The 22,615-nt window shown below is 45.6% G+C and overlaps 1 protein-coding gene and 1 long non-coding RNA gene across 9 annotated transcripts; one reads left to right on the forward strand and one right to left on the reverse strand.

The window, feature by feature from the left end:
• Nucleotides 1-309: 309 nt before the first annotated feature.
• On the reverse strand, nucleotides 310-1,547 carry LOC117228424 (uncharacterized). The gene is made up of 2 exons (XR_004492300.2): nucleotides 1,408-1,547; nucleotides 310-1,257 (listed from the first exon to the last, which is right to left on the reverse strand). It is a non-coding gene; the product is annotated as an uncharacterized LOC117228424 (long non-coding RNA).
• Nucleotides 722-9,915, forward strand: Ask1 (apoptotic signal-regulating kinase 1). 8 transcript variants are annotated; one of them, XM_033484114.2, is made up of 24 exons: nucleotides 722-861; nucleotides 1,299-1,349; nucleotides 1,420-1,640; nucleotides 1,731-1,925; nucleotides 1,997-2,166; nucleotides 2,242-2,410; nucleotides 2,484-2,783; nucleotides 2,861-3,114; nucleotides 3,201-3,360; nucleotides 3,594-3,947; nucleotides 4,071-4,332; nucleotides 4,409-4,546; nucleotides 4,623-4,789; nucleotides 4,862-4,957; nucleotides 5,016-5,155; nucleotides 5,213-5,380; nucleotides 5,700-5,807; nucleotides 6,413-6,525; nucleotides 6,676-6,845; nucleotides 6,915-7,179; nucleotides 7,262-7,589; nucleotides 7,694-7,841; nucleotides 7,925-8,001; nucleotides 8,173-9,915. In XM_033484114.2, the coding sequence occupies exons 1-24, from the start codon at nucleotides 846-848 to the stop codon at nucleotides 8,222-8,224; spliced, it is 4,122 nt and encodes a 1,373-aa protein (XP_033340005.2). In that variant the 5' UTR covers nucleotides 722-845; the 3' UTR covers nucleotides 8,225-9,915. The 8 variants fall into 8 exon arrangements, with proteins under 8 accessions (XP_033340005.2, XP_076382836.1, XP_076382837.1 ...); XM_076526721.1 differs by having other exon boundaries at nucleotides 5,712-5,807; XM_076526722.1 differs by having other exon boundaries at nucleotides 5,225-5,380.
• The last annotated feature ends 12,700 nt before the right edge of the window (nucleotides 9,916-22,615 follow it).

Genomic DNA, 22,615 nt, shown 5'->3' on the forward strand with positions numbered 1-22,615 from the left:
CTCTCCGTACTATCTCGCGTGCAGATTTTTGTTATGGACGATAGAGTCCACCAACTATGAACATATTTAGCTAATATGCCCATACCTGACAATTAACTAATTTAATATAGTTACGGAGAAACAATGTTGCATGGTACATGCATAAATTGCACTAAATAATTTCGGTAATTACTTACAAAAAGGTACATGTATCGATTTCAATGACCTTGAAGTATATCATAAAAAGGTCAATATCCTGAGTGATTTTGCTTATATGTACGTATATGTATAATCGTTGCTCGTTTTTGGTTCCATAGATATGTTTGAAAATATTTTTAATACTGTTTATTGTATTGTTGCAGGGTTTACATTAGATTACAAATTTGACACACTATACTATAGCATCGAGATCAGATCATAGCAAAATGGCGTCGATTTCGAATTTTTAAGTGGAGTCGTTCTTCTTACAGCTCCTAATCACGTGAACGGATTAGTTGAGGATTGTTAGAGTAAACAAGATAATAAACGACTAATGGCATTGTCATTGTCTAATAAAATGTAATAATACGAAGTTCCGTGAATCGATTAAACGATTCGAGCTTGTTTTCGTGGGAACGGTGAGGTATATTGTTTGCTCGCGAGTTGTTTCTATGTACATTGGTATGCGCATTAATCGCAATAATCATTTCATTTTTATTATAATGCGTTCTATCTTAAGAGATTTCTATTTTTATACCGGCAGAGGAGCGCCGCCGCCGCCATCTGTGAACCAACAGGAAAATTCTTTATACCAGTTGTCTTGTGCTTGTGCACGACCTCGACTCTGGATTTGTGTGTTCTAGAAGAAATGGACGATCGTTTCTACAATGTCCAATGCAAAAGGTATTTTTCGACGCTAATCTTAGATCGAACGATCAATTAAATACTGAGAATCTTCTATTCAAAGTCGGTATGGGATGTTCAGTTAATTTTTTGTACACCAGACTGTCGCGCGCCAATGTCATAACTTGATAATCTCTTTAATGTTCCTCCGCAATCTGTTGTTTCACCGTGGTCCAAAGTCTCTCGAAGCCCGGCAATCTTTATCTGCAATGATGTTCTCAAGTGTTCGTCCTGTAACATGCACTGAACGTCTGACAGATAGTGAATAGTTGAAACTCTAGAAAGCAGTATATTATTCAGTGGGTATAACATATACTATACTTATTATTTCGGTTGTTTTCTGTACCTTTACAGGTAACTGTGTGTCTTTCATATCCGTTGAAGTTTCCCAGAGACCTACAAGTACAAATTAAGAATATTAGTTTTATTTGCTACAGAACAATTGGGCAACATGCTCTCCAATTGCGGTGATACAACTGATGCAACTGGTAATTATCACTGTACTATGCAGACGACTGGTATTATAAAAAAGAATTCAGAACTTACATTATGTTTTAGCTCCTTTACAACCAACAATTATAGAAGGTATCTCCAGCACAGACAGTGTTGGTACACACAGCGACATTTCTGGGCACACTACCATCTCTGGAAGACCTAAAATGGATGTGGCTTGTGTTTTGGATCTACAACAACCGGAGCATATAGCTCAGAGGAGGAAAGCACTAGAGGAAGTCAGACAAGCTTGCAACCTTGTTAATGCTAATATGCATCATATACAGGTATAACATCATCTTTTACCGAGTCAAACTAATATCATTTGTACAAATGCAATCGACTACGTAAAATTAAATAAAAATATGCTTCCATAGTTTGAGAAGCTAGACTTCGGGGAGACAAATGTGTTAGATACATTCTACAATGCAGATGTAGCTGTAGTGGATTTAAGTATACAGCTGCAGCAATCTGCTTTATTCTATCATCTTGGTGTCAGGGAAAGTTTTGGTATGAAAGAAAATATTTTGCTGCATAATGATATGGACTCTGAAACTACAATTAGGCTCAAGGTACATCTACTGTTACCTCTAGAAATTTATTGGAAAGCATTTTAACTAATATGTTACATTTAAATGTGTAGTTGTCGTGTGGAAGCTACACATTTGTCTCATACCGTATGGTGGACTGTGGTTCATGTGTAGCTACAAATCCAACCACTACAAGAATTACCGGGGAGGAAGCTATAGATCCAAAGCAACACCTAACATTGAGGCTTAAGAAACTGTTCCAAGATGTTGAAGTACAATCCAAGTATGTCTGTATTCTGTATTTTTGTATAGACAAGAAAATCAAAATTTCTGTTACAAATTCATTTAATATTGTCAGAGCACACATGAAAGAGAAGTTCCTAGCAGACTTGCGGAAAGCACGAGAAACATATTCGGGCGAGGAGCTTTCAAAGGCTTTGAACAACATGCGCAAACGTTTGGACGACCCAAACGTCCTTTCGGGAGAAGTTGTCTTAAACGTTCTGATTTCTTTCCGAGAGATACAGGCAAGACAACTATATTTCGTTGCAAAAGATGCGTCATTAAGAATTGTTTTTAATCATTTTGTTCTATACTTAGGATTATGATGCAATGGTACAACTGGTCGATGACCTGAGGACTATACCAACGCACAAAAATTATATCAATACCCCCGCGATCCGGTACCTGTACGCGTTCGCACTAAATCGAAGAAATAAAGAGGGCGACAGAGAAAGAGCGCTGAAAGTTATAGAAAAAGCTCTGGAGAAGAAAGAAAATCATGTTCCGGACATGTTGTGTCTTTGTGGAAGAATATACAAGGATAAATTTGTAGAAAGTAGACATACGGATGAAGAAAGTTTAAACAACGCTATTCATTGGTATAGAAAGGGTTTTGAGGTACGTCAACTTTTATTTTTCAAGAAAATGGTCATCATATTATGTACCTTCTTCTAATAAAATTATTTTGTACCTAGGTGCAACCAAACGAATACGCTGGAATAAATCTCGCCACGTTGCTAGTTATAGCAGGGAACGAGTTTTCAAAAAGCGAGGAATTGCAGCACATAGGCATGGTGTTGAACAATCTCATTGGCAAGAAAGGGAGCTTGTCGAGTTTAAAAGACTATTGGGACGTAGCCACCTTCTTTGAAATCAGTGTGCTGGCCGAGGATTACTCTAAAGCTATTCAAGCAGCCGAGTGCATGTTCAAATTGAAGCCGCCAAACTGGTACGCATAAATTCGTTCATTAATTATCATACGTTCGTATAAAAATCGAATTTGTATTTACTGATGATACGATGTTTTATTCTTAGGTACCTGAAATCGACGATAGGAAACATAATGCTGATAGATAGGTTCCGTAAAAAGAATGAGGAAGCAGAGGTATCGCCAGAGGAGCAAATATTTAGTTTTTGGATGGACTACTTTGTCGAAGCGACGAAATCGGAAGTCGGCGATAGTATACGGTTTCCAGTAAGTTGATAAATGGAATCGTTCTACAAAGGATCCAGTTTCCAATTCGGGAGACTATGGCTTATAATATTGTGTTACCAATCCAGCTTACTTCTGTACATTTTGGGTCAAAGTAAGAATAATATAAAACTGCTCTTAGTGCAGGTCCTTAGCTTGACTTTAATCAATCAATCTTTTAAGAAGATGCGCGGTTAAATGAAAAAACGAATTGGTCACCGATCGTTCGTTTTCAGCTCTTAGTGCTGGAGCCGACCAAGATCTTCATGCCGAGCTATGTGAACGTTAATCTCGGGGCAGAGGAGAAGTCTGTTCAGATTTGGAACTTGTGCTTGGACAACATGAAGAGCAATTGCAAGCAAGTCCACGATTGGCTCTTCACCGCGAACATGATACGCAGCGTGAGTCTGTATAAGCGAGATGAACGATGTCTTTTTTTGTACGTTCATCAAAATTCCGATGATTTCCAAATGTACTTCCCCTCGGTTCAATGTAGACAGAGGTTTTACGACTTGATTCTGGAAATGACCAGAGATCAGGAAGGTATGGTCACTGATTTGGACGCCTACATGACTGATGAAAGGATGAAGGTTTGTGGGATATCTATTTATATCCTTATTCTATCTGTATTCTCGTTTCATCCACATTCCGTTGTAACTACGAAACGTATCATGTATATTGGTGCATATTTATTAATATTACGTTTATTCTAGTTTGAATACGAATTGGATGATCAGAGCAAACGAATGATCCTGGGTAAAGGTACGTACGGCGTTGTCTATGCAGCTCGGGACCTAAACACTCAAGTCAGAATTGCAGTCAAAGAGATACGCGAAAGAAATTTAGGGGATGTGCAGCCGCTGCATGAAGAGATTAAATTACACAGTCAGCTGAGACATAGGAATATCGTGCAGTACTTGGGATCAGTAAGTGAGAATGGATACTTCAAAATCTTCATGGAACAAGTCCCTGGAGGTAAACGAATCAAATAAAATGTTCTGTTAGAAGGAAGATGTATAGTGTATATTTATTCAGTTTTTAATAACTACAGGGAGTTTGTCAGCCTTGCTGAGATCAAAATGGGGCCCGCTAAAGGAAAACGAATCCACGATTGCTTATTATACCAAACAGATTTTGGAAGGCCTTAAGTACCTCCACGATCAAAAAATTGTTCATCGAGATATCAAAGGTGAATTAATTAATTTCTAAATTCTACAATTATATAGTATCGAGAATTTTGAATACTTATTGCTACTCATCTCCAGGCGACAATGTTCTGGTGAACACATACAGCGGTGTAGTCAAGATTTCAGACTTCGGCATGTCGAAACGATTGGCCGGTTTATGTCCCAGCACAGAGACATTCACTGGTACGCTTCAGTACATGGCACCAGAAGTGATCGACAAGGGACAACGAGGATACGGTGCACCTGTAAGTTATATTTGCTGCGTATAATTGCATTTCAAACGAAATTTAATATAAATAATTTAATATAAATTGTAGGCAGATATTTGGTCTCTGGGTTGCACCATAGTAGAAATGGCCACTGGTAAACCACCATTCATCGAGCTGGGTTCTCCTCAAGCTGCTGTCTTTAAGGTAACATGTTCAAGTATTTAAAATGTAGACCTTTTTGAAAATGATTCGTTTTTAATAGGTTGGATATTATAAAATACATCCGGAAATTCCGTCCGAACTATCAGACAGAGCCAAAAGCTTTATTCTGCGTTGCTTCGAGCCGAATCCTGACATAAGAGCTTCCGCAGCCGAATTATTGGAGGATCCATTTTTAAATGAGTATGTAATATATATAAATTAATTGCTACATAAACAAATATAAATTCTTACATATAGGTACGTTCATAGGAAAAAGAAAGCCAGTCGATTGGTGGCTCCACCAGATTTTAGTCGTAGCATCTCTGTACCTGCTGACAGGCTTGAACGCTTAGGAAAATTCGACAAAACAAACAATAATCACATCGTTTCCACGGCACCTATACAAACCTCACAATCGGACGATAGGTAATGAAACTATTTTATTCACGCGATAATGCAAAGGGTCCTGTTACGGATTTTAATGATCAGTATTTTGTCTGGCCTAATCATTAAAACAAGTCTTTTTATGTACATGTCGACGTAGCTTATTGTGATAGTTGAAGCTAATTTGAACAGGTTGTTTTTGTTTAGTCAATAATAAATCTGAATACATCGCATACAATGTATTTCGAATTAGTCCTGTTATGTCAAACATCGTCTGTTTCTTTGTTGTTGTTTTTTTTTTTTGAATAATTATATTATTCAATTCTTATTGACTCTTTATTGTGACAAAATGTAATCGAAGTGTTACATACAGTGGAGGGCTGACAAAGTCTAGCCCACTGAGGGAGCGCAGTCCAGCACACCTTCTGTCTCCCATCAGCATGCCCACTGCAACCTTATCTTTTAACAGGTATGGTGCTAACGTTATAAAAGGTTAATCCATTCCACTTAAAGTATCGCTACTAAAAGAATTAATGTTGTAATAGGCAGAAAAAGTGATCATTAACATTAGTTATGGTGTGCATAAAATTAATACAATCGATTCAACGCTTTGTATCGTCACGCATTCATGCAATAGGGGCAATGGAATTTCCTGTTGGTGATTGTAACATGTGCAATGTAAAACTCGAGAGTCAAATCCCCAAGCAATTTTTCCATTACTTCTGCGTCTAAGTGGCCCTCAGAAGTTAGTCCATACGCTGCCGTATTCCGAGCCAATAATACCGTGATCTGAAGCTTGATGTACTAAGCAAGTACAATGAAAACGTACTAAAAACAAGATTATGTAATACTGTACATATGCTTCTCAATCATACTTGTACAGACTGTCTCGAGCTAGTGTTTCGAATTTACTCCCAGCTTCAGTGAGTGTTATATGTATTCAGGTTTATTTCCAATCAGAACAACTGCCAGGAAATGTTCTTGCCCTTGTGACACGTGCGTCACGCAACTGAGAGCTTAAGGACACGGACGCAAATAGGACGGATAATTAATATCGATTCCTTGTGTTTCTAGTACAATAGGCAATACACCTTCCGTAGAAACAAGCGAATCGGAGACGGCGGGTGTTTCGATGACTAGAAGAAGCTCTTCCGGGGGTTTACTATCACCCGAAGTTGAACTGGGAGGTCAGTGGCCACAGCCAGCTTCGCAATTTTTAACTTTTAACCGGAAGCCCATCGACAGTTAATAATTAATCTTTGGACTATTAAGTCATCTCTGGCGAATAAAATGTTCAGAGATAATTTAATTTTTGCATTTGGTTATATCTTTTACAGGCCAGCCAGGTCAGAAGACTGGCGAAGAACAAGAAGGCTTTTACTTACTGAAAAAAGATAGTCAGAGAAGAATGACGCTCACCAGAGTCCTCACGCAGGACGAGGCGAAGATCTGTGAGGTGTGGATGAGAGGTATACATCAGGCAGAGGGTCAAACTGTTCTCCAATTGGTAATTACTATTATACCTGTCAATACACGAAGTAAATGCTTCGAATAATGAATTACTCTTTCTTTTTAGAGTCATCTAGTATTATTAATGCGAGCTCTGAGGGATTACATAGCTGAACAAAATCATGAAGTAATAGTAACGGCTATTAGAACGTTGAAAGAAGAATTAGACTTCGACTCCATTGCTATTAATCACCTGAACCAAGCCATTTATCTTTTTCAAACGGCAGTAAACGAAGTCCTGCGAATGCACAGTATAAAACCTCACTGGATGTTCGCGTTGGATAATTTAGTTAGAAATGCTGTTCAGGCGGCCATCACTGTACTTTCTCCTGGTAATAATCTAGTCGTTATTGTATACTTTTAAGCGCTGAAAGTCGTTTGCCTCCATATTAATGTTCATCAAATTATTTTTAGAACTCGGTGCTAATTTGTTGGGCCAAGAACGAGTACAGCCGGGTGGCCAAGGACCCGAGGAAGGATCCACATCCGGTGTGTCCACGGTGAATTCTGTAAAGTCACAGAAAACCGGAGATTCCATCGACAATAGGTACTGGAAGGAGTATCGAGATCAAATGGGAGACTTGAAGATGGAGAACATGAAATTAATCCAAGAGTTAATCGATAGTCAAAAAGCCTATCAAGCCCTACTACAGCAAGCGTTTGAAGAACAGAAAGTTCAGATTAATACCCTAACGCGGCTTTGTGAGAATATCAACAGGAGAACCACAAGGCAAGAATCAGGGTACGTTACATATTTCCAGGCTTAAGATTTAATTAAAATAGGTTTTTCAATGAATGTTGAATAATTTCTTAGAAAATCCTGGTGGCATATTCTTATACTTACAGATACACCTCAACTGTATCGGGAAATACATCTAATATATCAGTTCCAGTAATTATCAGTGACGCATCTTCCGAGGTAGCTTCAGTTGTCGATGAAACTCTTGTAGAATGGTTGCAGAACCTGCAAATCGATGAAGCATCAATTGAAAGGGTAACTATCACATTCTTATCACATTTAAGCGTGTTTATTGGACGTGTATACTGAGTCATCAACTATTCTATTGTCGTTTGCAGATTACGTACGAACAATACACGTTAGACGACTTTCTGAATCACATTACCCGTGACGACATTCGAAGACTTAATTTGAGGTACTATGACGTCTTTATTTCTATACCTTGCAAAAAATATTCGGTCGAAGCGTGAACTTGCTTGTTGAATAATTGATTACGAATAATTCTACCGACGGATGCTTGATTCATTTGACCGATTATATTTTGTCAAGGATGTATGTTCTTCGCAGTGATAAATTGTTTTTTCAGGGGAGGGATCGAGCTCAGGATATGGCAAGCGATATCAAAGCACCGACGGTAGAGCAAATAAGCCAAAAACGACTCCGTTTTTAACACAACAGTAAAATTGGTCAACTTTATGCAGGGTAAAATAGTTGTTCAAAAAAAAATGTGGCTGCTACGGAATGATGACGGACAATGAGCAGAGTTATTGGGTGGTTAAACAATTCACGAAACACCCGTCTCGTTCGTTAGTACTCCGTGGGCTAAACGAATGCAGCGTTTTTAATGCACAAAATGATATTATTAGTTTACCTTGTAGTTCCTAATTATAGATTATTTAATAGTCACGAAACAAGTGTGTACATAGGAGAAATTTTGCATATATATACTGATTCGTTGAAAGATGAAATTTACCGGATTCGTTGAGAGTAGGATCAACGGAGCTCGTGCTGCACAGAGAGAGAGAGAGAGAGAGAGAGAGAGAGAGAGATCAGTATTCTCGCGTCGAAACAAATTTATTCAACTCGTTAGATTAGAGTTTCCGATCTTGCCAAGTTTAAGGAATCGACATCGTTCAGAGGGGGAGGAGAATGTTATTCAAATTTATCGACGCTACTGCCAGGAACGATTGATATTATCGGGGGAAAAAAAAACAGTTACATGTGAAAGATTGCCTTGTTTGTTCGTTCCTTGTATTCTTGAACGACTATCAGCCACGAGAAGCCGCAGGGCAGGCTAACATGAACCGTAGGAGCAAAGCGAGGATCGTAGTGCCTTATGAACCAGTGTAATAGTACAAGAGAAGATATTTATTACGTGCAGACGATCACGTCTCGTTATTGTATTTCTAGATTCTGAAGGGTGTATGCGTCACCTTCGACGCACACGTAAATGTTCTTGTAGTCGTGTGCATACCGCGCATGTTGCACTTCGAAATAGACTGCGGATCCTCACGCGAACTCTCATTCTCGCAGCTTGTTTCATAACCGGACTGCTGATTTTTATGCAAAACTCTGCAGTCCACTCGTAAGCAGGAAGATGGTTTGCAGCCGAAACGAAGTTAGACAACTGCTGAACTGCATAAAGGTCCGCAATCTGGTAACAGGGGGGTTCGCTATTACAGCGTCAGAAGTTTACCATACGTTTCGCCGATTTTTGTAGATACCGATTTTTATATAACGACAGATGTTTTGCTTTCTTGTGCAGCTGTTCGCGCGCACAGAGAACTCATGCTTCCTTTCTACATTGTTTAAGCTAACAATCAGCAGTGTCTTCTAGCGCCTGAATACAACGATAGACCGTAATCACGCGAGTCAATTGATACAAGTGCCTAAACGCATCAGGAATTAGCGCAACGTCCGTTCATTTTAATTACTTCGCCAATGCGTGTCGCTCCGGAATCAGACGCTGTTCGAAACAAGTAGAGGATGCTTCACTAAATTAACCATCGTCTGCCCATCTTTCCAGATGCAATTGATTATGCATTCGCAGCTGTACTATATTCGTTGCTTCTAACAAGCGTGTTGGTTCAGCTCCTTTAATTATTTCGAGCAGCATTCTAATAATCGGAAGGCTTTCAAATTATGGAAGATCATCTGCCAAGATATTGCAATTGCGTCCGAGTGTTGTGCCGATAATAAACGTGGACGAGAATACCACGACTAATCGTTAAGACGTTCCCATTGCCGTTCCCATTCACTGTACTCGTTAAGATTAATTATCTCCGTTATTCTTACAGGCTGAAATTTTTAATAAAGATTCCAGCGGGCAGACAGCGTGTCTTTTTTCGTTTTCTCCGATCCTCGAGTTAGAATAAGGGCCGGCTTCGCGGTGAAATTGGGAAACGAGCATGCAATCCATTTTCTTGCATCAACATTTTTTTAATTAAATCGTCTTGCCCGAGGTATTTTAATTTGCGAGTTGTTCGTCAGACTGACAAAATGGTAAAAGATCGAAAGACGTATAATTAAATTTGCTTGTTTGTATAAAATAAATATGGTGGCCAGATGAGGGTTGAGAACGTTTTCTGAATTAATGCTTCTGGAACGACTAGTGTATAAAAAAATATGGAGTCTCTGAAATCGCGTGAATCGTGTTGAAACAGGTAATTGATTTCGCCCCGACTACAGCCCTCGCATTGATATGGATGAGGCGTTCCCTCCTTATCCGGTTGTGACGCTCCGTTTAAAAGATAAGCCAAATAGATTCGCAGCTCATCGACAGGGAAAGCCTCGTCGCGTCCTCCAGGCTTTTCTTTTTTCCGGCAGGATTATCCTTGCGATACGATCTGCTCTCCGAAGGGGCGGGCTTTCTCGTCAAGCTTTCAACACACGATCGCTCGAGGTGTTCCGGGAGCTCGCAGGGCAGACAGGTCGAAATTTTCGTCAGGAAAACGAAATGCAACGGGCGAGAGAGCCGGCCGACGCCCAAAATTGCTAAAGTTTCGGCCGAGGGTCGGACCTATTCATTTGCACTACAAAAAAGCCGGTGGCTTATAAACGCACCCCCTCGTACCAGCCGTTTATTTTCACTGTCGGAGCCCCCGCTTTTTTCCCTCCTTTTTCCTCTATACCCCCTATTCGTCCCGATGCATTCGGCCGCGTGCAATCCACCCCCGGCGAAACGTGTTTAACCGAACAAACTACGCGTCCGTTGGAGAAATTAATCGCATTTGGCCTCTCGAAAGGTGCTCCTATTGTAAAGAAAGCACAATACAGCGGACCCATCGTTGCTTAACAATTTGTTGAAAAAATAATAATAACCGAATCGATGTGTTAACAGCGAAAATTATCTTTTATTTTTATCTTCGGTGCTCGCACCAACGATTTTTTTCGAAACAGTATCTGCGAGGGTTGGTATCTCGGGGTGGAGATCATATTTTGTACGCATCCCGTCCCTCTTTCATTTGTTATTGCACCGAGAAACAATATCCACTCCTCTCCCGAATCTTCCATCTCAATTATTCGTCGATATTCCGTTATTATCACCGTTGCCTAACTTCGATTGTCGGGGATGATGAAAGCCCCGACGCCCGTTCTATGGAAAACCGCGTCGGAGGGACGCTCTTCCCCAGAGTTCCCGGTGTATTTCGATGCTGCTGCGTATATTTTTTCGTGCTATCAGGCCGATTCGAGAGACAGCGACTGTTATTACAGTCACGGCAAACATCTCGCCCTCTTGCCACCCTGTTTATCATTAGCGATTCCATTAGGGAATCGAAGACCCACGATCAACCCCGGCTTCCCAAATATAAATGTTAATGTTCCGCCGTCGGGTTTCCGCATAAATTACGGGCGTCGCGAAAAATTCACGAAACGACTGCGGGGGCTGGGTAAATACCCGCAGTTAATAGACGGCGCGATTGCAACCCCCGACGACCGGCTGCATTCGCTTCCTTCGGCGAACGCGTCGCCTCCTCAATTACGCGCACACTTTCGGCACTATAAATATTTATTCTCGCACTTTTTAACATGCCAACTCTACCAACGCTTCGCGATCTCTCCCCTTGACATCAATTCATCCTGAATCATTATGACATTAGATTAATATTAAATTACCCTGGCATCGAATTTCATTTTTGATCCCTTCAAAGTGTATTTGTCTTTCGGAATCTTCTCCGAGAGGGTACGTCGGATACATAAAAATATACAGAGGGCACCGGGATAATATTTCGATTACACTTCCGAAGGGAGAAGCATCGTTTCCCGGAAAGATATAACGGCTCCGCGACACAGAGATTAGGGGTAACTCGGATCGAACGTTCCAAGGGAAAGTCGTTCGTAATTTCACGGAATGGATTACCGGGTTCCGTAGTCGCAAATGAAACGGCGCAAACATCCACCGGGATCGTGGTGCGAGAACGTGGAAGGGTTGCTTTGCCACGATCAGGATACAAATCCCGGGCACTCCGGAGCCATCCCTTTCGGCTGCGCCCTTCGTCCCACCCGCGGTCCTTCTTTCTCTCTTTACCTTTTAATTAACTAACTGCGCACGGCGGAGTAACTAAAGAGGATCCACGATTTTCGAGCACGAGGCTTTCAGCGCCGCCCGAAATAATCCATTTTCCCGAGTGAAAGGCTAAATAAGATTATCGCGTCAGGTCCCGCCGCTCTTGGTCATAAGGGACGAAAAGAGAGAGAGAGAGAGAGAGAGAGAGAGAGAGAGAGAAACGAAGGGTCTGTATCTGATAATCCCTTTCGCAATTTCCTCTAATTGACTGCGATTCTTATTAGGCGCGATCGAATCGACGAATTCTCTTCGAGAAAATCGTCTCGTGTTTGCTGTCAATAAATTAATCCTCGACCGATCTGGGCAAGGTCAGCGTCATTATACTCGCGTGATATCATCGTCCTATCTCTCGGATTTCGCGTCTTCTTATCATCTCCTTTTTAAAGAAAAAAGAAACGTCTTTCAGGCAAAGAAAGATTTTCTCCCTCGGAAGCTTCGGCACGCCGTCGTCGGTTTCTTAGCAACAAATTAAGGATTTTAAGCCGAAAGTAATTAGTCCCGGCGAACAAGGTGTCACTCCGTGGAAACGAGGAGCCGGGCCGAGGAGTCAGGCCCCATTGTTCTCGGGCATAATCCTCTGGGAACGTTCATAAGTTCGTCCCGCTCGTCTGCGTCGAAGAAAGCGCTCGGAAAAGGATGATTCCGGTTCCCGGACAGATTAATCGTCATATCGACGGAGGCTCTTCTCCTTTTTTTCCCGCCCTCCTCCTTCTTGCCGTCTGGCTTCGCGACGACGGTGATTTCCAGCGAGAAACATCCCTTTTTCCCTAAGAAACGACGGAGAAGACGCCGTCGTCGAACGAAAAATCCCGCACGTCTACCAGCAACTTCCCAGAAGACTGTTCGAATAATCCCGGAGGAATCGTAATTTCTTAGTTTCGATTCGATTAATTCATTCTCCTGGAGGAACGAGGCGGCGGGCCGCCTCTGTCTTTCCTCGGGGAGGAATTAAGATATTACAAATTGCTCTCATTCTCACCCTCCAGCGCTCCGTCGAATTTCTTTAGCGCCGGGCACGAGGGGTCCGCGGTAAAAGAATGGGCCTCGCGCCGCGACCCCGGGTGCTATTCATACGCACCTCGCCGGCGTAATAATTCATACGGACGATTTAATTAAACGGCATCTATGCGCTTTTAAATTAGAGAAGATTGAGGGCGATCTCTGCGGGGGCGTGTCTAAGAGAGAAAGACAGACAGACAGAGAGAGAGAGAGAGAGAGAGAGAGAGAGAGAGAGAGAGAGAGAGAGAGAAAGGAGCCGTGGGTCTCGAGGCTGGTTAGAAATTAGACCCCCGTTGGCAACTTCTGCCGGGCTGCGAACAGCCAGTGGACCGATATTGAATCGCGTCCGCACCCCTTTCTCGTCTCATAACGCGAGACCCGGGCTCGCGAGGCAACAGATGTACCTGATACATATTCATATCCGGGCTCACGGGGCTCTCCGCGTTATTGTTACTGTTATTATTGTCGGGCCCGAGACAGTCGGCCGTAATGGCGCCGAGAAGGAACCTCCGACTGCTCCCGGTTCCCTCTCTGACCGCGGCTAATTTCAGCCCCCGACCCCCGATTACGGTTATCGGCGTCGCCGGCAGCGGCACCCTTCTCGGCGGTGTCTTCTCTTTACGAGCCGCAACGTTCGCCATTTTTTTCCCGCGAAAGATCCCGCGCGGATCTTCCGCCGGGCGAATTCGAGAATCGGCGCTCTGGCCCGAGCCGGCCCGAGGGGGAGGTGGCGGAGAACTGCGGAGAAAGTTCGTCGACAAAAATATCGCCGGGGATTGCAGGAAATCCGTGAAACCGCAGAGGATCGAAGTTTCCCCCGGCGAGGGTCGGATTTTCTGGTTACGCAGCCGGACCGGCGAAACGAAGCCAGCCGGAAGTTCGAAACTTCTCCATAACGCGGCCGAATTAATGGCAATTAATGGCAGCCGTGTTTGCCGGTCGGCTGTACACAAGGGCCTGTTTGCGCAGCCAGCTCTCGGCGGCTCGCGGGCCGCGCAGCAACGCGTAAATCTCCACTCTCGTTTTCGTAGCCAAGACGGGGCACGGATCGAGGGTCCTTTGGCAGCGTCCGACAAACAGACCCTAATGAATTGCTTGTTATTCGAAAGCGGGGAAAAAATCCAATTAACCGAGGTTCAGAGCGGATTTGTTGGCGTCCCGGCCTCGGGCCTCGGCCGCCGCGATTCAAATTGCTGACGCGCGGAAATAACAAACGCGTCCGCACGCAACTGGACCCGAGCACCGGCGGCTTTTAAATCTCCGAGCTCCGCGGCGCTTCGGACCCAGAGCTACGAATTTTTGTTCCGCAGTGGTCGGATCCCGAAGGTCGATTCCAGAGGAATAGGTCACGAAAATTGCTGCACGATAATAACTGCTGCGTAACCATTTGAATGCGCGTCTAGCCGTGAAGATGACATTTCAGCTGCTCTCTTGCAAAAAATTGGGACCGAGAGAGACGCAGAAACGATCGTGCTTGCGTTTAGATCAAATTCTTCCAGAGAAGTACAGCGTCTGACGAATCGATAGACGGAGCAATACTAACCGCAGCATCCATAAAATCGTCAGCAAGTGGCGCCGCGCGGTGTCAAGGACGTTCGAATCCGCTCGAAACCGAGCCGGAAGCTCGGGGGAGGAGGGATGAGCGACGTCGTAAAATAACCGAACAGGAGGAAACTTCTTTGACGGTTTCGAATCGAGCAAAGCAACGTATTCCCAACGTGCGTCGTGCACTTCCGCGGTTTTATGGGTCGTAAACAATGCCCGAGAGCAAGGAAGGCCCCCGCGGAATGGAAAAGCCGCGAACGTGTTTTCCTGCTCGCGGTGTCTATTTATCGCCGCGATATCGACTTTCCTTGTTCGTGATCCGAGGTTCCTCGAGGCACTCGAAGGCTGCGAGAGATCGCCGATAAGAAAGCGTTTACGTCGTCACGCGGCAACAACACCTCGTTGCTAGGTGTTTGTTGTTTGCCCGAGACGATGACCGCACCCTCCGCCGATCCACCAATTAGCCAACGGGGATGACAGCAATTAAACGGCGAAAGGGTCCGAGAGTTTCGAGAACAAGGGTGCGCGAGTTTTTCGGCCCTCCGCCGCGGTACATCCGGCCGAACTCCAGGGAAATGTTGGTTTTCGCGGTCGGAGCTCTCGTGCGGACTGCCCTCAGCCCGTTTCGTGCCTGCGAAATCGCGGGCATCCACGTTTTAAGCCCCCTTTACACCGACAGGTTCGTACCGCTCCTAGTCGCACCCCCGCACACTTGCGCTGCGGGGCTGCGAAAGCAAAAACTGAAATTCTGTGCTTCGGACGTTTCAGTCGCTGCGTTCGCTACTTTACAACTCGTCTGCTTTCTGGGCTGTATTTTTATTATTTCTTTTTTCATTGTGGCAAAGGCTTTGCAACGTTTCCTCTTGCTTTGAGAACTCTTCCTCCCCTTCTCACGCCGCTTCTACTGCTGAAACTAGCTTACTAGCTTACTAGTTAATGAATCACGGATTTTTGTGGAACTTAAAAATTGTCCGTCTTATTCACTAAAAATGTAACAGTCTAGGTTGACTTATAATGTTATTTATTATTTCGTTTAACATACTTTTCAATATACTTCTGGATACGTTAGTCTTTGTATCGACCTCGATGAAACGTGAGACAAATTGAATCAATTGTTAGAAACTCGAATTACATATTTACGTGTGTCCAAATGGCATCGAGCACCCCCCTCCCCCCCCCCCCCCCCCCGAGTACAGATGTTACTCTGACCTTTAAAATTGGAATAAAAAATTCTAATCTCTTGTCACCAACATTAAAGCATTCGAGTAAATTTAATCGACACGATAAGCATCAATTTTCTGTCCCTTCGAAGAAATTATTGCAATCGAAAAATTTCTAATCGCAGTAACTGCGAAGAAAATGGTATGTCAAGGGGTTGATCAACTGCGGATTTGAAACAAAAATTGTCTGTATCGATTGCAATTTACAGAAGCTACACGGACATCTATTCCCGTTCTAATCAACTCGAATAAGTTGAATCACAATACAGCAGCGCCTTCAAATTCTTTACACGTTTCCGCTGTTTTTTTGTTGCAATTTAATCGACTCATTGTTAGAAGTGCTTAAAATCCTCGCTCCACTCGTCGAATATATTTACACAGACATAACAGAGCAATCCCCGATGCAAGGCAAAGAGACAGGAACGTCCCCCGAAAAATCCGGCAAATCGTAGCTTCCTAAATTCCGAAAGTTCTCCGTCTGGAATCAGAAAATCCGCGACCGGCGTCGTCCCTACGACCGAAGCGTTCGTCGCCAGCCGCTCGAAGGGTGGAAGCGCAAGAGTCCCGAATCTCCATTCCAGCCCTGAGCACACGGTGCATCGATCAACACCTCCCGGTAACAGGCTCTCGCTTTGAAAGCGCCCGACTCGGCTAGGTTCCGCGGAGTCGCGAGAGCTTCCATCGTTTGCCCGTTCTCAGGGCGTCTCGGCGGGTCCCAGGTTGTTTCCCGTGGCGGAACGTCGTCGTCGGGCTGACGAGGAGGCGTCGTGACACGCGATAAGAGGACGTCGCAGGCAAAGTGTTTCCGAAAAGAACGTCGAAGCGAGTGCCGGCGAGGGTGGCAGACGTCGAGGCGCGGGGGCGGCGAACCGGGAAGAGGGGCGGCGGGGTGGCGCGGGAGGAAGAGAACCGTGAAAAAGAAGAGGCTCGACGTCAGCAGATCGAAGGTTCCACTTTCGCCGGGGGTGGCTCGGGTATTGGAAAAGCCTCGGGAAGAATGGGGAAAGGCCTCGGCTGCATGCAACCTTCGAATAATATCATCCGAATATTGGAGACGCGACTGCCGCTAGCGCGCTCGTAAACCGACGAGGATATGAATGCGGATAGCTCAATTTTCCGCGGCTGCCGCCCCGGCTAACACGCAAGACGTGACGGCTTTGTCGGCGACACGGCCGCCACCTCGTCCCGCGACCATTTTCCTCTCCGTTTCCTGCCCGCGTCCCCGCCCCGACACTCGCAAATGGATCGCGGCGAAATTATTGCCGCCGCTCGCGCACCTAATCCGCCTGATCCCGCGGAAAACTGCGCCGGATTACAAAACACACGCGACGGCTTTCGATACGCTTTACCACCAGCGCCCGAGCCGGGCTCTGATTTATGCGATTCCGGGATTCGACGCGCCATGATCGATGCTTTAATTCGCGGAATTAAGCGAACGAGATCGCGCGCGCTCCGATTTTCCGGGGGACGCCGCGGGGATGACGACGTCTTTTTCGTGATCTGCTGAATGGCTTTGCTAAGGGATGGTCCGAGTAGCATTGGTCGTCAGAGTCGGACGAGGCAACTTAAAGTAATTGTGAACTGTTTGTAGAATATTTCGGTAATTGGTAGCTCTTTAATTGCACGGAGTGGACCACGGGACGTGATCAGCTTCATTTATTCTGCGCAAATGGTTCGGTTGGAGAGTTCAGCTAAAATTACACGATTTAAGGAGATCTTTAACCCATTATCCGCCAATATTCCATTTTTCGGACAGTTTTTCAAATGTTTTTCTTTTAGAAACTGCAACTTCTAAGTAAAATACAGGCATTAAAATAGCGAGAACATATCACGTGCTCCATGAAAGTATTATATTAAGAGAATTTCTGCTATTTTGTTTTAAATCATTGTAAACTTCTGGTTGAAACTAGTAATCTCAATTTAATTTTTTTGGTGTTTCTGAATTGCGGCTGGTGATGAGATGATCGTGCCAAATTTTCGGTCAACCCTTTCTTTCTAACAAGGTCTAACAAGAAACGATAATTCTGGAAGAAAGGATGACAAAAAATTTGGTACACGATCGTCTTAAAGCTCCTCTTAAACAGTGTCATTTTAGCTCAAAGCATTTGCAATCGGACCACGAAGCTATTTCAACTGTAAATCTAAATTAACTTTTCTGTCTTATAGTATTTCCATTTTATGTCACAAAGTGCATTTCATGCATATGAAATTGAGTCTTGTGACTCCCATACAGCAGTTAGACTTTTAACAACTTTTTATATCTAAGCTTTGATAGTATAAAAATTATATTGGAACGTGTTGTAACAATTTTTTTTTTTCAACGGTGCCTCAGAGTCACCACTCGAGAGCAAAGGGTTAAGCTATGAAACTCCCTACGGGATTATTAGCTATATATTCTGTAACATATTATTACAAAATTACTACTACATATGCAACATATTATACAATATTATTACATGTTACTTTGGATACATGAAACTTATTTAGTCAACAACTTATCTAGACAACAACTCATTGAACTTAAAATTTTGCCATCTCACCTCAGATTTTATTGTTCAAGCGTCTGGGTTCCGATGGTCAACCGGATTCGGCGATGATTGCAGATCGCGTTTAACGGGACCGGGCATCGGCGAATGTTTCGGGGTGCCGTCGCCGTGAGACATCTCCCAACTGGCACCAGAAACGACAAGAAGAAAGATGTCGGATTCGGAGGGTAGCGTGGAGAGCGTCCACGGCTCGGAGAAGTCGGAAACGCGGGAGGAAATCATGGTGCCGTTGCCGAATCGGCAGAATCCGAGTGGCGACAAGCTCGAGGAATTCGAGAAGCTGCTTCAATCGATGATGGAGTCCCGTTCACCCTCGCAGGAGGCGGAGGAGCCTGACGAGAACGAGAGTGAAAGGAAGATAGGTTCGTCCTCGACACTTTCGCTTCTGTTATCCTAACCGCGCGCGGCGATGCCTCGCTGCTTGCCCATTCGATGATCCTTCGATCCTCCACCCTTTCTCTCAGGCATTCCTTCTTTCGAATTCCTTCACGCCGAGTTCCTAGAACTTCTAGCGACAACACCGTCGCGCCAGAACCGCGGATCCTCGCCGAGCAATAAATAATAAAAAGTCCCGCGGCACTCGGGAACTCTCTGCCAACTTGCGTCTTGTTGGTTTAACATTTTCGCGAGGCGAACGCCCGAAGACGGCGAAACAAAAGCAAACCAATTTGCGCGAAGGAAACGCCTGAGAAAAGTCCAGCGCGAAGGAAGCGAGGCTTTAAAATTTAATTGAATCGCTCCACCGGCGAATAAAAAAGAAAAAGAAGATCCCTCCGAGGTACAAGGTGTACGTCCCAGGAACGTCCGCCTTCGACTTTCGAGCCACCCGATAGCTCGCGAAGTCGTCGTCGCTGGCCCTCGACTCGGAGAAGACACGCGTGTAAGAAGCTGGTTCTCGTCTAGCGCGGAACCCTCTCGGTTCTCGAGCGAGGGTGGTGTCGGGGTGGGTCAGGGGATGCAGTTTCGCAGTGGAAACTCAGGTAACCTGTTGAGAGGGGGCGGTGGAGTGGGCGAAAATGGAGAGCTTGCTGCAGCTTAACTCCGAGAATTTCCCAGACGCTCGCCAAGGGCATTTCCAGGGAAAGTGGCTCAGCAGCCGGTTCAGGGGGGTGCGCGGCGGTGGAACAAGGCGCAGAGAAGGGAACCCCTCCGCAGGGGCCGGGAGGGTGGAAATTTCTTCCCGTGGCTGGGGGATTAAGTTCCGCCGCCCGAAACGTCGCGGTCTCTCTCTCTCTCTCTCTCTCTCTCTTTCTCTCTCTCACGTCGTTTTCTTTCGTCTTTTTCTTCCCCCGACTCCATTCTTATTCCCGCCCGCTTTTACGGGGCGAGTGAGAGCGCGGGCTACCAGATGGTAACGCGAACTTTAATGATCTTTTTCGTGGCTCGGTAGACCCGGCCGGAAATTAGCGAACGCGCGAACTTGCTAGCCGGGAGCCCTTTTGCTTTTGTATTCCGTCGTCGTCGCCGTCGTCGTCGCGAGATCCCGGGGAGGAAAGAGGGGAAAAAAAAGATTTTTCGAACTGTTCTGGGAGCTCGTTTGCATTCGTCCTCGTCCTCCAGTGCTTCTTTAACGAAACCCCCCGCCCTTCTATTCTTAGCAGACACTCGGAGGACCGTGTCGAGATAGCCGAGAGGGTGGATTTTTCGAAGATCCGCGACACCGCCGTTCGTTTTTCGGCCTTGTTAATCGACGGACGTGTCCAGGGGCTCCTGGAAGCCTTCGACGAAGATTAACTGCGCGAAGGGGGTGTGGGAATTATTCGAGGAAAGGCCACCGGCGACGTGGCTCTCCGCCTACGCGCGTGGAATTAACGATCGCCGCGAGAATCGAAGCGGCGACTTTTGCCGAGTCAGTGGAACGAGACGAGCATGGTCAGACGACCGTTCAACCACGGACCCGTTGCTGAAAGCTCGCGTGGAAATCAGCCGGTTAATCGTGAACAGGATGATAATACGTGCGGCGCGCGTTCGCGGAGGATCATTCGACGCGCAAAAAATGTGGAGCAAGAAGAGATTTCTGGCTGGCCGCCCTGGCTTCATTGAAAGCGAGAGCAGCGAAGCCACGCCCATTACCCTATCCAGTTCGGTGTCCTCGAGGCTTCTTCTGTTTTCTTTGGATCGATGCGATCCGGAGACGGGTCCGGGGAAAAATCAAGAGCAGGAATGCCACGCCCACTCGCCCGAGGCCGGACCAGCGGGACAAGCACCGACTATAACAATCGTAGAAAGGAAAATTCGAGGCCGTTTCCCGCTTCGATCAGATACATTGCCATAAAAAAAGCGAGCTCTCCGAGTGCCCCGCACGGCAAGATGGTCGCCTCCTACCCCTCTGCCGCGATGCGTCGGGCCACCCCAACGACGCTTATCGACGTGTTTACGGTTATTTCTTGGCCACGGGGCCGTGGATAAGGATCGAGCGAGCTACGCCGCTCGGTTATTAGCGATTCAGAAGGGAAAAACTTCGGAGCCACGAAAAGATCGGGCCGGTAAATCATCCCCGGCGGAGTCGTCGCGTGAGAGACGGGGCCCCGCCATGAATCAGCGAGCGGACGCGGCCAGAACCGCTCCTCTCGGCGTTGCACGCGCGGCTCGATACGCTCGCGGTGCAGCGGCGGTAACTGCTTTAATTACGATGCATCGGGGAGATTTAGGGCGGCGCGTAACGACACCGGGCGACCGCAGCTGTTGCCAAATTCGCGGCGTCGCCGGCCCGCGGCTTCCGACCGATCCGAAACGCCGCGCCGCCGACCCGCCCTAAATTCGACCGTGAATTTCCCGTGCGAACCGGAGCGCCGCGCCGCTGTCCCGCGCGACGTCGTCGGCCAAATTAAACTCATAAAACGTCCGGAACCGACGCGACCCCGCATTAGAGACAGCTCCGAGGGCCTCGAACGCGTTCCACGGTATTATACGACGCCGTTCGCTTGTAAACCCGCCGAGTTTCCGTTAGTATAAAGGCGGAAACTGATCCCGGCCCTGCGAAACGCGTACCAGGCCAGTTCGAGACTGCCGAGCAGACGACTGGTCGCTTTTGTTCTGCTTGGCAAGATTACTGTTGGACTTCAGTGTGGTCGACAGATTTGTTTCAAAGTCTTTCGAAAGATTACGGTGTCATTTGTCTCGTTTATACATGGATTAAAACATTCGTCATAATTAAGTAAGCAATCTGCATTCCGACGAAGTATATGAATAATTAAAATAATTAGTTTCGCTTGAATTTCGTGACTTTGTGATATCTTGGATTTCGAAGTTTTAAGCACTGCTTTTTTATTATAGATGAAGAAGTTCTTTCGAATGTAGTAGTTGAAGAATTGATTCTTCTGGCATAACATGTACTCTAAATTTGATTCAGATTTAGTTTCAGTATCAGTTTCCCTAACTAAACCGATTCGCAGTTGCGGAATATACAGTAATGTCTCCCTAACTGTCGCTCAGATTCTGCGCAAAGATGGACAATTTGGGAAGAGGAGATGCGATTATTCGAGCCTCGCGGCTCGTTTTTATAATTACGAATTGTCAGCAACTATAAAATAACGAGCAGCAAGGTTCGAATAATCGTATCTCCTCTTCCCGAATTGTCCATTTTCGTGGGCAATCTGAGCGTCAATTGGAGAGACATTATTGTATCGTGGATTCGCGTCGCGTCGGCGAACATAACATATAGTTTCCAAAAATTGTCGCAACGAGATCGGCCGAATTGAACGCGTGGCCGTGCGATGATGGATTCGACGGTCCGCGACGGTGTCGGGCCAACGGCCGTGATTAAAATAATAAATTGCCGGGACGGGTTGAAATTAGCACCGCAACAGAGAGCGCACCCCCGCCGCAGAGCACGGATATACTCTGAATTATAAATGCCTCCGAGGGCGTTGCCTTCCGTTGCTCGTAAGGAAACTCGTCGCCGAAGGGAGGACAGAATTTTCGCTGAAGTTCGCTACGTCCCTGGCGGCGGGCCAATTCGATCTCACGGCCGGCTCGTTTTCGGAATTGTGCCCGTTTAGATTTACGGAAAAAGTGTTACACAGTTCCGTGGCTCGCCCTCTGCCGCGGCCGCGATCGCGACATTTCGCGATGCCGTTTATTGCGAAACGAGAACGTCGGATCGTATTAGCTCTCGGCCATTATCGAACGGAATTCGTGGCACCGAGAGGG

The sequence above is a fragment of the Megalopta genalis genome, chromosome 15 (genome assembly GCF_051020955.1).
Source record: "Megalopta genalis isolate 19385.01 chromosome 15, iyMegGena1_principal, whole genome shotgun sequence".
NCBI classification, from domain to species: domain Eukaryota; kingdom Metazoa; phylum Arthropoda; class Insecta; order Hymenoptera; family Halictidae; genus Megalopta; species Megalopta genalis.

Bases quoted from the DNA above. Each gene is read 5' to 3' on its own strand.
- Ask1 (XM_033484114.2), top strand. The intron at 4,958-5,015 runs GTAACATGTTCA...CGTTTTTAATAG, and splicing joins CTCAAGCTGCTGTCTTTAAG to GTTGGATATTATAAAATACA. The intron at 7,180-7,261 runs GTAATAATCTAG...AATTATTTTTAG, and splicing joins CATCACTGTACTTTCTCCTG to AACTCGGTGCTAATTTGTTG.